Source organism: Theobroma cacao, chromosome 2 (assembly GCF_000208745.1).
Source record: "Theobroma cacao cultivar B97-61/B2 chromosome 2, Criollo_cocoa_genome_V2, whole genome shotgun sequence".
NCBI lineage: Eukaryota > Viridiplantae > Streptophyta > Magnoliopsida > Malvales > Malvaceae > Theobroma > Theobroma cacao.
The window spans coordinates 6816406-6832085 of NC_030851.1; the positions used below are offsets into that span (position 1 = coordinate 6816406).

Sequence of the window (15680 nt, forward strand, 5' to 3'; positions counted from 1 at the left end):
TGGTAGCAAAATTGTGTGGCTTTGGTAGACACTGAATGCTACTTTACTGCTGTAGGTGATGTAAATTGTATTATAGTTGGCATTCAGCTTGCCTCATAAACACACATCTTTTAGACTTGGTGTGAAATGAACAAGTCTTCTGCTAAGTCTGTTCCAGGAATAGCTGTGTTTATATGTGCGGTACGACTATCCAGATGGACCAAATTTACTGAATTCCTAGTCATGTTCAAGAAGATCATTCTCAGCACCATAGTCTCTAAGGTCCAGAGTTGGTCGTTTCAATCTTTGGAAAATTTCATCAAGAGATTCAGACGAGGACGCACCGGCGGACATTGTATTTTCTCGAGTCCATCGTAAAGGGAGGAATTTCTTTGCTTCCAAGTCAGATTTGAAATTTAGAAGACCAGACTTCATTGATTCCCATTTTGAGGCTAATCCCCCTGATGGTGGTGTCATTGCACTTTCAGAGTTGCCAGCATCAACCGTTAAGGATGTCGAGTCCTTTTGAGTTGAATTCTCGTTGGATGCTTGTGTGTTCTGGTGTGCCCTTATTCCAGAATATTTCTTGCTAATGGCTTCTTTGCTTGTGTCATGCTGAGCCTCTTCTTTCAGAGGTGTAAGTTGATCTCCTTTTCCAATTTCAATGGCACTTTGTGCTCTTGTATCTGTAGCAGCCTTATCCTGATACCATTTTCAAGTAAAAGATCAATTACATGATAAAAAGAAGGAAAAAGAAATAAAATATCGAAGATGCTTTAAAGTGTGCAGCAACAAAGTAATTGGCATGCTTTGCATATAATAAGATAGCAGTTTTCAATACCAGAGCACACATACTGTGTTATTACTGCCAGGTTCAATGTCAATGCTCATGCTGTTGAAATTCCTTGCCAGTGGAATAACATGCTCACTAACTTTAAGCCCTCGCTCTAGCCAGGACCGTTCTAAACAAGAAGTGGAAATGTTTACAACCTTAGAGAACGAAGAAGAAACTGTGACATTGTGCTTGCTGATGGCAATATGTAGTGATCACCTTTCTGCAAGATAATTAGTCCTGAGGGATCAAATCCATCTGTATCATCAACTTCATCTTGAAACTTGAATAGTTTCCAATTCCCGAAATAATCAATGACCCGGTTAAAGAAGTTTGTCACAAGTAAGAGTGTGTATATAACCATGATGAGAGGATAAATTTTATTGAATCCTTTACCAAAGAAAGGTACAGCATCATCTATGTTCCCCATTCTCTGCATTTAGTTGATGTTACATGAGACTTCAAGCAAAATAATAAAAAACCCTTAACGGAAAGATTAACCCGAACCAAATTTTTGTTTAGTAAAAATGACAGATTTAAATGACTCTGAGACAGGGACTTCCACGGTTTAAGAAACTAAAATATTCCAATATACATGCCACAGTAACAAACTTTCATATCCATAGGTAATTATTCAACAAATTTTTATAAGAACTTATCCCACTTGCATCCTTAATTTCTCATGCCAAAAAAATGCATACAGTTTTTATGGTATAAAATTGGTTCATCCTTAATTTCTGATTCTACTTATTTCAAGATTCTTAGCAGAAAATATTGCACAATTTCTGCATCTTAAAAAAGTTAGTGTGAGCAAACATCTTGTGAAGTAATAATATTTCAACATTACTCTAAGAGTAGCACCCTTTTGATCAACATCAAATTTTTCTTCGAAAGGAACAGTGCTGCATGGGCATGAGGCATAATAAAAATCATTTAGATGCCCCGTTACCTGTGCTCATCATATAAATCACAATAGCAGTGGTACAATATAAGAACCACCATCAATTATTTTGCAGAACTGATGGATAAAATTGAAACATTAATATCATAGTATAGCTGGATGTTGTCAAGAAAAGCACAACAAAGTAGAAAAACCACTGACCTTCTCAAAGATGGTTTTCCTATTACCAGGGAGATGGATAAGGTTGAGAAAGTTGTATGAAATTGGTGGAGCATATCGTGCAACCATCCTGATAGACGTTTAGGAGTAAGATCCATTACAAGTTCTAAAAATGAAAGGCCAAGTAAAAGTTGTAAGGATAGAAGAAAAAGGAAGAATTACGAGCATATCATAAGCAAACTGAGTGAGCTAGTTTGTTTGGGGGTGAATGAGTAGAACATCAGCATTCCAATTTTGAACAAGGAATAATAGGTGCAGACACACATATACATCAGAGGGAAGAAAGCAGCAACCTGAAAATCAACACAGTAATTTGATAATACCAAGCCCTTTGGCTGATTGTGAAAATAGAATTTAAGATTTCACTCAAATTCACCATTTATTAACTTAAATACAGTAGGGTGATTGACCAAGGGTTGGTGGACATCAAGAAGTCATTCAAGTAATACAAATTTTGGATTTCTTGTTCATAGCAATTAGCAAATGGATGATTGATTATATAGTGGACTTGTTGTTCCAACTCTTGGTTTTAAACAGGACATGAAGGAGGCAAACAAAATGTTAAGTGGTGGATTTCTTCCTCAAATATAGGGACAATGGGGTTTAGGATAAAATGGTAACATCGAATTGCTCACTCGATTTCTACAGTTCAGTTCTCTGTTCTTATGCTTGTGCTCCAAGCAGTTTACTCATTTGAGACTCTAAATAGTCCAATTTGTTTCAATATATTACCTGCACAAGCATTTCCTGCTTTCCCACAGAGTTTATGAGAATGGAGAAAAGAGATAAATCAACTCCATTGGGCAATATAGTAGCCTCTGCTAAAAGAAGGGCAGCTGACATGCAACCCAGAATAATAGCCAAGAGTTTCTCCAGTTGCTTTCTTAGAACACAACGCCAAATGAACTCTGTAAGGAATAAATAATTAGTTTGAACATTATCTAACTTGATGATAAATGATATAAGAGCAACTTAACAAAGAACCATCATTGCAAGTTCACAAAAAGTACTCCATTTCATAACTTAGATAAATTCAAATGATTAAGCATATTATGTACGTAGGATTTCAAAAATTGACTTCAATTTCAGCTCACTAATTACCATTGAGTACTATTCTGGAATAAGGACAATTAGTTTGTAGCATTCCAAACTTAAAGGAGATGAAAAAGACCTTTGAAGGTGAAAGAAGACAGATCAACTTGTTTTATGCAGATCCAGTCTGCCATAAGGAAATCATTAGAAAGACTTAAACAGCAAATCTTAAGCACCTAGATGGTAGGTCAATTTGGCACCTAATAAATTCCCCAGCCCCAAATAAAAATAAGAAAAAGGAAAGGATTCAGAGTGGAGTAATTACCAAGCATATCCAGAGAAGCCCCTAGTCTACCCTTTCGTTCAGGCCTGAAGCTTGAAATAAGTTTCCTGCAACATTTTAAAATGAATGTTGGCACACTTTCAAGAAGAAGAAAAAGAAGGAAAAACACTTTTAACAATAATAAATAGAGGACTTGTATAGCACACAAACACTGCAAAATATAAAACTGACTTCTAAACTTATATTTTAGATGTATTTAGATTAATTATTCTGTCTAATCTCGGTTCACCTTTAAGGTAAAATGCCAGATGCAATAACTCTCAATATATTAAACATTTTTTAGCATGCCTACCATGAAGAATACAAGAACCTTATTTAGATAAATTATTCAGTCTAATGTTGGTCCACCTTTTAGGTAAATGGTTAGATGCAATAACTCTCAATATCAAACATTTTTGAGCATGGCTAATATTCCCTCCAATTTCAAGGGGAATCATTTGTTGAATAAAATATATCAATGAATACCTCCAAACAAGTTCTTACTCTTAGTAAAACTAACCTCAATTATTATTTCAAGTGGGCTCTCCTTCCTTGAGCAAGCCTCATTCACAGTTATGCACATATAAATTGGTTATTTGACAACCTACACAGAAATGATTGATTTCTAGAGCTTTGTCTCTTTCTCAATACTACATCCTGTAAATCTCCATAGCATGCTTACCTGTATTATTTATGCCATGAAACATTGAGAACATCTTATTGAATAAATCAGCTACTCATTTTCATGCTCACTTATATGCTAATGCATACATGATGATGAACAAATCAGAAAAGGCTGGGCAAATAACTATAATGCCCCTAATATCGAAATATTCTACATGGAAGCATGACTACTAGCTGAAAAATACAAAGTAAAACACAAAATAAAGTTGTAAATGCACCTTTTGTTGAACATACAACTAAATGACTATGAGAGAGAGACCAAATTAAAATATAACTGCTAATTTAAAAGTACAGAATGAAGCGCAAAAGAAAGTTGTAAATGCAACTTCCGCCATGAGTGTGTCACAGAGAGAGAGAGAGAAATTTAATCAAAGGTAAGTTGACAGGAAAGTAGAACAAAGGGGAGGGAGGGAGAAGGGGGGGCGGCTAGAAGGATTTTAAGACAATTCAGTTTCCAAAGGTCAGACAAGGAAATGGGCCCCATAGCAAGAACAAATTCAGACACATGTAATGATTCCAGAATTTGAGTCTAAAGTTGATGTTTTGCATATGAAATTAGAAAAAAAAAAAAGCATATAACTTAATAAGCATGCAAGTCTTATTTAGATGCAAAGTGCAAACCATCCAGTTGCATCACGGCGCTCATAGTTTTTGACCGTATCTTCCAGCTCAAGGGCTTCCAAGACAATGCTCATATTTTCACTGCAAAAGCCTAAGAGTTAACTTTCATTACCACTGGAAAAAACTCACTTGGAAGCAAAGTACAGCAACATCATTCATTGATAAATCTTTAAGATACAAAAACCATGCTTGACAGAGAAAGTAATTGGTACTTATAAGTAATCTACCATATTTGATCTGTCCCTAAAAGAGATGTCAAAAGAGAGAAAATAGCAGCAGTTCTTCTAAAAATACAAGGAGCAGAAACTAAGTTTAGCATTGTTTTTCATCATGTGCAAATTACATATCAATAGACAAATTCACATGAATCTGCAGGTTTCTTCCGAGCAATGCAAACATTTAGGCAGTTAATTTCACAACGCCAATACAAAATGTCTTAAAAGTACATTATTGCCATGAAAAATTTAGCATAATGACACACAATCAAACAACAGTACTCCTTTGATTCTGAAATATAGTACTATACCAGCCATTAAAAATTTTAACTAACCACATTACAGTGTAACTTCGATACCGACAGTACTCCTCTCTTGCTATCCTAAGCCAGCGTCTAAGTGTCGCCATTGATTTCTCATCAGTGTCATAGCCCATATCATTCTCCCCAAACCTCCCACCTTGAGGTTTGAAGGAGGGATCTTCTTTTAACTGCAAAATAGGAAATAAAATATTGGAGGAAATCACATAAAATTCCACTTTGAGACTAAACAGACCATAGACAGAAGTGGAGCACCATTTGATGCAACATGCTATCAATAATATTCATGTACGGTCGTAAAGGATCACGCTTCGATATCTGATTTGACGTGGCCTGAGCAACCTGTCAAATGCACCTTCATTAGCTGTGAAGGGAAAAAGATAATAACTCAAAGTTATCTCTAGCAACCTGAATTAGAAATAATAAACTGGAATATGAGAGAGAATAATGTTCCAATAATAAAACAATTCTGGAGATATTTGACACAAGTCTTGAAATTTTTGCTTTCAGACAAGCATCAATAACATATCCGTATTTGTTATGGTTACCCTCAATAAAGTATTTTGCGCTCTCGAAGAATCATTTTTCTAGCTTGCTTAGTTTAGAGCTTTGTAAAACTTCATCCCATATCCGGTGTATTAATCTTGCCAATAACTTCTTTGGAGAAGCTTTACTACATTTGGAGAACTGTACTTCATTGCATTATGTTCACCTTAATGGCAATGGACTGTCAGGAACTTTCCCTGAGAATTTATTCCGGTTACAACATCTTAGAATACTGCACCTTCAAGAAAATAGGTTTTCAGGGCCTCTGCATTACGGAATTAGTAACCTCCCTAACCTTGTTGAACTGGATATCTCCTCCAATGGGTTCAATGGAAGTCTCCCAGATGTTGTTGGGAGACTGAGAAAGCTGGATTCCTTCTCTGCCGGCTCAAATAGATTAACTGGCTTATTGCCTATTTCTTTGGTGAATTCTCCTTCGCTTTCCATAGTTGATCTGCGCAACAATAGTTTGGATGGTCCGATCAATATAAATTGTTCTGCAATGACCCGTATCGCTTCGCTTCGTCTTGCTTCCAATAATTTTCAGGGGCCAGTTTCTGATCTATCCTCTTGCCAGAGCTTGAGAACTCTGGATCTTGCACGCAACAAACTTGGTGGTGAGGTTCCATTCCACTTTAAAAATCTCCAGGCACTGAAATTCCTCACTCTCCAAGACTCTGGCATTATTAATATATCCACAGCACTTGAGATTCTACAACACTGCAAGAACTTGACTATATTGGTCCTTGGTTTGAACTTTTATCACGAAGAGATGCCTAGCAACGTGAATTTGAAGTTCAGAAGTCTCAAGGCACTTATTATTCCAAATTGTCACCTTAGAGGTTCCCTTCCACTTTGGTTGAGTGGTTGCAACATGTTGCAATTGCTGGATCTGTCTTGGAATTCTTTGGGCGGGTCCATTCCATTCTGGCTAGGCAACTTCATCTATCTCTTTTACTTGGACTTGTCTAATAATACCTTTTCGGGAGAGATACCAGAAAGTTTAACTGGACTAGAAAGTCTTGTTCACAATACTGTTCTACTGAAAGAACTCCCTGCAGATTTGCGACTGGTGAAAGGCACGGAGCACGGTGGGCGCTTGCTGTATAAAAATATATGGAGCTTTCCACCGACTATCGCCTTAAGTTGCAACAAGCTTACAGGACCAATCTGGCCAAGCTTTGGGAATTTGAAAAACCTCCATGTTTTGAGTCTGAATGGGAACGACCTTTCAGGAACCATTCCAGATAGTATGTCGGAGATGACAAGCTTAGAACAGTTGGATTTGTCACGTAACAAGCTCTCAGGCGAAATACCTAATTCCCTGATACATCTCAGCTTTTTGTCAAAATTCAATGCATCATACAATGAGCTCTATGGGGATATACCTTCAGGAGGTCAGTTTACGATCAAGCTTGGAGGGGAACGAGGCTCTTTGCTCTAGAATGTTAAGACCATGCCAAATAGAACAGGTACCTCCACGTGTAACTCCAGGTGAAAAATTGATGATTGTGGATTGGAAATTTAGCGTTGGAGCGGCAATTGGTTTTGTTCTCACTGTCAGCTTTTGCTTAAAATCAGGCTGGGTCTTCCCAAAGAATGAGAAGCATATCAAAGATGCAACAAATACTAAATCCAGAACTGGGTGTTCCATAGTGCTAGCTATTGACAAGCTTGTTAAATTAGATTTGGACAATCTTTTTTTTTTAGCTCCTCCCCACGGTTCTTTCTTCTTACTTTAGTTTCTTTTAAATGGAATGTAATGATCAATGAAAAACCATAAAGCATACTATCAAAGTTCTAATATACTTCTAGTTTATGAAGTTTAAAAACAGAGATGAGACATTTTTTTTTAACAGCAACACCGTCCGGATCTTTTCAGCTTCAAGCCTTCAATATCTATTAGTCTGAAACTCCAAGAGCAGAAAAAATAAAATGTCTTATTACATCTGTCAATATATTTTTGAACGCTGCCCAACAATTATATTCTGCTATCAAAAAGCAACTATAAGCATTCAAGACACAGCTTAAGCATTGCACTGGGGTAAAATAGTTGGAGGTACAATAGTGTCCATATTCTTGTATAATAGTACAGAAGAAAATGCCTCATCATCCAAGAAAGAAAAAAGAGAAAAATATATTTAAAATGTCTCCCATACCCGTATCCCTGCATTAGAATAAAGCGGGACAAGCATGGGCTTCAAGCCTCCAAAGGCATAAAGAGATGCTTCAAGTGTTTGATAATTACAAACAAATCCTTCTAAATTTACAGACAAATAATCCCGATATCCCATCAGATCACCATCAACAAGGCTTTTCAAATAAAGCCCCGTTCAAAAGTTCTGTCCTCTAAACTTTCAGAACATCTACTTAAGGCTGATTGCATTAAATATAAATAGCATTTACATGTCCTATCAAAAAGCAAAATAATAAAATTTCTATAGTGAACGGTTATGGCTGTTAGCTGAAACCTCAAAAGAGCTCGTTCAACCAGGATGCTTCTGTTTTCCTGCTCATTTTCATCATCACAAACCTTCCGAGCCATTTGATTCTTGGATCCCATCAACTGAACTCAACTTTTCAAGAATTAACCTTTCTTGCTTGGCATCTATTCCATTGAAGTCAAGAAATCAAAAAATCTTCTCTATGAAATAAATTTTCAAGGGTATGAACTAAACATTAATCATTCACGCAGAGACACTGCAATAACCAAGTTATGGCTCTACCATAATTTTTAAGAATTCCAAACTACAAAGTTCCAAAGTAACACTTCAGTAAGAGCATCAGATATTTGTCCTCTTAATGGAAAATTTTAGATAAAAATATGGCTAAGTGGCTCTACTTATTTGCAGAAAATTTCTATAAGCATTAGTTTCCGGATATGTCTAAAATAGGTATCCAGATTGTGATAGAATTAACTCCCCAAATTTAAGTTATGTAATTGCACCGTTTGTTTGTTGCTTGAAAAAATTATATTGCTTTAGTGGCTATAAGCATTAAACACCCTATCACACTTTTGGCATGTATATGCATATCATGTATTCATCATGGATTATTTATAAAGCAAGCAGAAAGCTCGCAAGGATACATTCCTGATCAGGGTTCTCAGTGAAATTGGAGTGCAGGGCATTCCCTATGCTGTCTACAATGGCTGAGATAGTCATGGACGATTCAATGCATGAAATGGCTGTTATGGCATCTAATCTTGTGACCTCATTTCTGAACATAAGCCTTGCATGTGCTGCAACATTATAAGTGTCAACACCCGCATTGATGATTGGATACTGCAGCAACATTGCAAACAAGAGTTTTGGCTCATAGGGATAATAAATCAACAAATTCTCCAACATACCTTGAGCCAGGCGTATCAAGCTTTCAAGCATGCGCACCGTTGTTCTTGCTGCATAATCCATTATGGTATGATCAAAGTGAATAGAATAATGGCAATCATCATCAAGTTGAAGGGATTTCTAAAGGAGAAACCTGCATTATGTGTTCCTGATCTTCTTGGGAGTTGATAATAGCTTGAGATAACCTTTTCAGCCTCTTTTTTGAGCACTGGTTTAAAGTGCTTTTTTACATAGTGAATATACCTGCAAGACATCTACAAAAGCTACAAAATCAAGTGATCCAAGTAGACACATAAGATTGCTGAGTGCTTGGTGGTTGAGGATAAATTTTCTTCGAACAAGAATTATCTAGAAACCCCAACCAACCCTCATCCCAAAATAATAATAAGACGTTGCTAACAGATGATAGTTTAAAATTTAAAAAAACTTTTACAGAGTGATCTAATAGTTCCTTGTAACCAAGGTATATTTACCTCCGAAGGATAGGAAGAGGCCAGATATTTGCTACATCTTCATCCCTCTTGCCTGCTTCAGATTCTCCCTGAAATTAATTTCAAATGGCAATCAGGACAATTATAGTCAAATCCAACACCTCCCCCCCTCCCTCTCTTCCCTTTTTTGTGGTCAGAGATTTACAACTTTGTGAACACATTACCTCAGCCAGAATATGCGATGATACAACTGCATCCCATTCAGGGTTTTTTTGTATCCAAGAGGACTAGGACAATATCAAATCTGCTTAGTAAAGGACCAGAGAGTGCCGTATTGACAGCGAAAGCTAGATTTGGTTAAGAATAAATACAGTCTAAACATAAATAAGAGAAACATTTAGGGAAGACTGTGAAAGCCAGAGAAAAGGGTCTTGGGGGAAAGAACTGTTGAGAGAGCAGAGTTCCGAACAGTGAGTTCAATTATATTCCACATTTACATACAATACTAAATAAGGTAACGTGGAGGACAAATTGTAATTTTCATATTTAAAGGTGAATAATAACTAGCACAATCAAGCAATTCAATTTTGAAAGGTCAATCAAACTAGTTCTCTAAATTGAAGTGATACGTTGATCAGGATCATAGTGTCCTTTGGGATTTGTTGCACCAAAGACAATTGTCCTAGTACTAAGAGTCGTAACAAGGCGAGCCTGAAAAAAATAGAAAAATGCCAAAACTTGTTTACCAGCCATGCTTACACCAACCAGCAAGTAGAGCATAATAGCAATCAATTAAAACTAAATAAAGAACAAAAAATGGATGCCACATAACAATATTTAAACAATCATGGAAAAACAACAGCTTATGGTAACATTAAGTATAAGTTGGTCAGCAAACTGCTTATGCCATGTAGGAGGCAATGACATCAACTATGACCTTTATAAAATTCAACTCTCAACTTTCTCCAAGTATTCTTACTGCAGCATATAATTTGGGACAAGAGATTTGGGCAGGAATGATCCAGGCCCATGCATAGGGAACTTGATTAACAGGCTTAGCTTTTAGCTGTCAAAAAAGGCTCGTAACTAAATGACTAATACATCAACTGGATGCAGAACACAGAAATGAATGATCTCAAAGAATATTGCAAAAGCTGAATGAACTTATTAATCTTTCTTGATAGCTTCCAAGCACAATGCAACAAAATATGCAATTCTTGATGTTTTCTACGAGGTAAAAGAAAATAAACATGTGGTGAAGATTTCAATGAAGTTGCAAGGGCAGTTTATGCACTTCAAGATGGATATAGACATAGTATTGTACAGATCCTCTAGCCTGCCCTAGCTAAAATAAATAAATAAGGGATAAACAACACCAATGGTTATTCTAGAAATACCTAAAGCAGGAGTGAAAAATATGTTCTAGGTTTAATTATAACAGAGGGGAAAGATGTGCTGAAAAGAAATGTCAGCCAAAATAGAGACTTGCATGGATTTTAACAGAAGTTATTGTAATGCAATGTGGAAAAAACGTTGTACCTTCGCAACACTTATAGTCTGGTGCTCCATTGCTTCATGTATGGTTGCCCTGTCATGCTCTCTCATACTATCCCACCCACCCCCACAGAAGAAATACAATCAAACATAAATAAACAAAAAAAAAGGTGCAGATCAATAACAAATTTTAGTTGCCTCCTGAAAGAGCAGGCTCTTGAATGACCAAAGAAAGCAACATCAAAAGCAGCATCATAAGAGTGTATATTTATGTATACATATTTGTTAGTATCATATATTGATAGTAATACAATTATGATGGCCAGTGCCATGTACAAGATGAAAAAACTACATTGAGTCCTAGTATGGTTCCTAACAAAGCCAGCTTTGAACAGGAAAAAGGAGGGTTTAAATATTGTCATTCAAAGGAAAACGAAAAAAAAAAATTCATGATAATGATTCAAAGGAGTACCTATCAAATTCATCAATACAACAAAGCCCTCCATCTGACAAAACAAGGGCCCCAGCTTCTAACATCCACTCCCCTAGTAATATCATAGATATATTTAGCCCTCCAACAAAATGAAACTTGCATAATTTGACATAAAACAAGCAAAAGCCATGAGTATCAAGTGCTTGTCCTTCAATACACAAAAAAAATGACAAAACCACAAGGCCATGCCAGCTCTACCACGCAAAACTTCGGTCAAACAACTTCTTTACCCCCCCCCCCCCGCCCCCCGCCCTCCCTTTTTTAAGTATTTTGGGGATGGTTGAAGCAATAATATTTNTTTTTTAAGTACTTTGGGGATGGTTGAAGCAATAATATTTTTTTAAAAAAAAAGATAAGATAGGGAAGCACGAGTTTATAATAATAACTCATAGTTTGTTACCTTCAACTAGTACTTACATATATCAACAATCAAATGGTTCATTATAGAATAATATTTAGGTAAAGAAGTTGAAGAAATGAATTAAACAGACAGTGATACCAAAATCATAAGGACATAGTACAAATACAAGTTCCACTTTCATGAACCTTCAAAGTTAGACAGTCTGAATTGTTTAGTGTACTTTCAACATATATCCTAGTTTCTAGCTCAAATAACTTTCACTCACCTCCTTTCTACACAATAGTCTGACAATTGTTATTGCCATTAAATTGTTACACCAGCCACCAGAATAACATAATCATCATAGAATCCCCTTTCAGTGAACTGTGAACATGGTTAAATTTTCTGTTTTCTACATATCAAAATCTAAATTATGAAATCATCTTTGTTTTAGTTTCTCTTGAATTATTTGAACAAGCAAGGGCAAAGCACTGTATCTGCAGCCAAACTTTTGCCAGTGTTCATGTGCTCTAGAAATATCACTTTTAGCCAGTATAAGATATACTTCAGCAGAATGAGCTTTAATCATGTTATACATTCCATGTTGACTATAACTCACATTGTTGAATCCAATTCATGATTTTCTTCAAGTTCACAAAATTAATCATGCTACATAATCACACTGTATTACTATCACCTAAATAATGACAAATTTTCTGAAAGGCAAAGTGAAAGTTCAAATAGATGTGAAATGAGAGTTACCACCATCCTTGACTGCAGTAACAGTCAGTCCAGCACTAGTGCTTCCCAAGCCAGTAGTGATGACAGATCGGTTTCTTAATTTTGCCGCAAATTTCAAGAACTGAGACTTTTCAGTACCTGTAAAAAATTTACTTATACTTTTTACATGGCATCAATCTTGCTATTCTAACAATTCAAAGATATGCACATCCTGAATCTTTGTAAATCATAGAGAAATGTAAGTTGAGTAAGCATGCTGAAACAGTCCATATATACATAAATGCATGTAACGAGTCCATGTCTCAACTATTTGGAAAAAGGTTTGACCAGGTCCTTCTACTGAATTATGGTCTGACTTAGGGGACTGACCGCACTGGGGGTTGGGGCTTTGGACAAAAAATGCTTTCTCAGATTATAAACACTTGAAGTACTGCACAGGATTGCAACCAATTATAAGTCTCTAGTGCCAAGATATTGAAACCTTGCTTATGAAATAATAAAGTAGGTAAATAATCATCAGCCATGATGCAGGTGAATGATATTTTTCCATATTTCCAAGAAAACACCTCGTTCAATTGCTTTCAAGGAATATGGCTCAATGAAAGTGGTTAATCAATCCAAGCAAAATTGAAATTGTAGATAAATTTAAAAGCTAAAGAAGTGAACATTCAAGAAAGAAGCCTATCATATAATACATTAAAAAGAAAAACTCTACCCTGGTCGCCAACCAGAAGCGAGTGAGACTCTCCTCGAATCTTTGTCCCAGAAGCATCAACATGTTGAACGCCTCCAATCAGTGTTAGTGCAACTGAGATCAAGGAAGTAAAAGTTCAGTATGTGCCTACTCATGCATTCACATGTTTTGAGAGAGAGAGAGAAGATATGGGACGACAGAGCACCTACCAGTTTTACGGTGAAGAGCCCAAAAACTTGGGGGCAAATTCCTCGTAGAATAGCATTTGTCCCTGGGTGTAGAGTAAATAATAGGAATAGCTTCACGTAAGTAAATATATAATCATAGGAAAATAATGAAACATGCCCCATAAGGGAAGAAAGAAAGTATGAAACCGCCAAATGTTCACAAAGACAAATTTCATTACTACATGCAAATTTTGTGAGTGAAAAAATACATGACCAACTATTCTTACCTTTCAATGGAGTGTGTCTAAAGTCTGACCAGAATTGCGTGAATTTCATAGTAAAATCATCAGGAATATCAATGTCTGATTTCAGCTCATTAGTTCTCCTATGACGAGAGAAGTAAATTAAGAGAAAAATAAGCAGGTGCAGTTATTGTAATTTCCACTTTAAAGTACTTTAGAATAACGAACTGTTTCGACTAGAATAAGACAATTAGTTTGCAAAAGCATGCGAGAAATTAGAACACATAGCTGGTTTTTAAGGAGCTCATAAACTCAAAGTAAAGCTTTTGATGAGCTATAAACAGATGAAAGGGGGTGGGAGAAGTTACAAAAGTGAAAGAGGTTAAGACTTACCCAGATGTTGATAAATACATTTCTTGTGATTGTTTTGTACTCTGTTTTCACCCGTAGATACTATAGGAAGGATTGAGAATCAAAGAGTACAATTAATTGACTTGCCAAGTACGCAAGGCTTTTACATAAATAAATGTTATTGGGAACATAATCTCATTAACAAATATGTGAATGTCATTTAATCTCCATCTACCCCTCTTGTCACTATAAACTCATTTTCCAACTTTCAGCTTGATATGTGTGCTAAAAATAATTGATTCAGTAACTAGAAACCATTTGCCAAAATACAGATGCTGCCATGTTGGCCAGCAGAACTCATCAATATTCAAAATGGAGACCTTTCAATATGGCACATGATATTGTAGAAATGATTAACAAGGGCAGTGAACAGGAAAGTCACACCATCGGAAGGTCTATAACTTGCCATCATTTAGTGTAAACCAATTATCTGAATTGGAATTTCTGTATATATTGCTCAACTAAATTACATGAGGTCAAAATTACCATGTTGTTTGCGTACTGAAGATGGGACATAAAAACACCAATTGAGTTAACCTCTATACCTTTAAACAACCCCCTGTCCACTACACTATAGACACACGCTCCAAAAGTTCCGACGACATGATTGAAGAAAACGGGGGTTAAGGGACAATCCGGTCGGAAGCCTCCATACATTTTAAGTTCTCTTGTTCGGGAGCTGTTAACGAGGACCGAGATTGAAGCAGTAGAGATACATGACATTATCCACATACACCACTTCTCACCAAAGCCTATCAATTTCATGACAAATTCAAGGTAGCTCAATGCAACACTGTTGAAGGCTTTTTCAAAATCAATTTTCAAGACAACACCACCGGTGTCATTCTTCTTTATTATGTCCACCAATTCGTTGGCTATTGAAATTCCTTGCCAATGAAATAACATGCTCAAGCCAAGACCGTTCTGAAAAAGAAGTGGAAATCTGTACAAACTTAGGGAAAAAAGAAGAAACTATGATATTGTGCGTGTTGATGGCAATATGCAGCGATCACCTTTCAGCAAGATAATTAGTCCCCAGGGATCAAATGCATCTGTGTCAATTCATCAGCTTCATCTTGAAACTTGAATAATTTCCGGTTCCCGAAATAATCAATGACCCGTCATAGAAGTTTGTCACAAGTAAGAGTGTGTATATAACCATGATGAGATGATAAATTTTATTGAATCCTTTGCCAAAGAAAGGGACAGCATCAGCCATATTCCTCATTCTCTGCATATAGTTGATGTTACATGAGACTTCAAGTAGAAAATAATAAAATAAAAAGTTAACCCAAACCAAATTTTGTTTAGGAAAAATGACAGGTTTAAATGTCGTTGAGATAGGGACTTCACAGCGGACGAAACTAAAATATTCCAATATATATGCCACAGTAACAAGCTTGCATATCCATAGGTAATTAATATTCAACGAATTTTTATAAGAACTTATCCCATTTGCATCCTTATTTTCTCATACCAAAATAATGCCATACAGTTTTTATGGTATAAAATTGCTTCATTTAAAAGAAATATACATTTTTTGAAGAGTGGAGTATTATCTCATCAATTCTGGTTAATTGTTTAATAATGTAAAAAAATGATTCGTTTTGACAATATCTTATAACTTTAAAAGTATCACTGTTACA

The 15680-nt window shown here is 36.0% G+C and overlaps 1 protein-coding gene and 2 pseudogenes across 1 annotated transcript; 1 reads left to right on the forward strand and 2 right to left on the reverse strand.

Moving 5' to 3' along the window:
• On the reverse strand, window positions 43–5652 carry LOC108660622 (LMBR1 domain-containing protein 2 homolog A-like). Its single transcript, XM_018114865.1, has 11 exons — window positions 5638–5652; window positions 5381–5467; window positions 5157–5295; window positions 4591–4681; window positions 3289–3353; window positions 2664–2839; window positions 2094–2224; window positions 1914–2001; window positions 1031–1244; window positions 829–941; window positions 43–681 (listed from the first exon to the last, which is right to left on the reverse strand). Exons 1-11 carry the CDS (start codon window positions 5650–5652, stop codon window positions 217–219), a joined length of 1584 nt encoding a protein of 527 aa, XP_017970354.1. The 3' UTR covers window positions 43–216.
• On the forward strand, window positions 5670–7413 carry LOC108660623 (annotated as a pseudogene).
• LOC108660624 lies at window positions 7841–14443 on the reverse strand (annotated as a pseudogene).

Coding starts and splice junctions, on each gene's coding strand:
- LOC108660622 (XM_018114865.1), bottom strand. Junction 942..1,030: donor ACTAATTATCTTGCAGAAAG/GTGATCACTACA, acceptor CTTCTTGTTTAG/AACGGTCCTGGCTAGAGCGA. Junction 682..828: donor GCAGTAATAACACAGTATGT/GTGCTCTGGTAT, acceptor AAATGGTATCAG/GATAAGGCTGCTACAGATAC.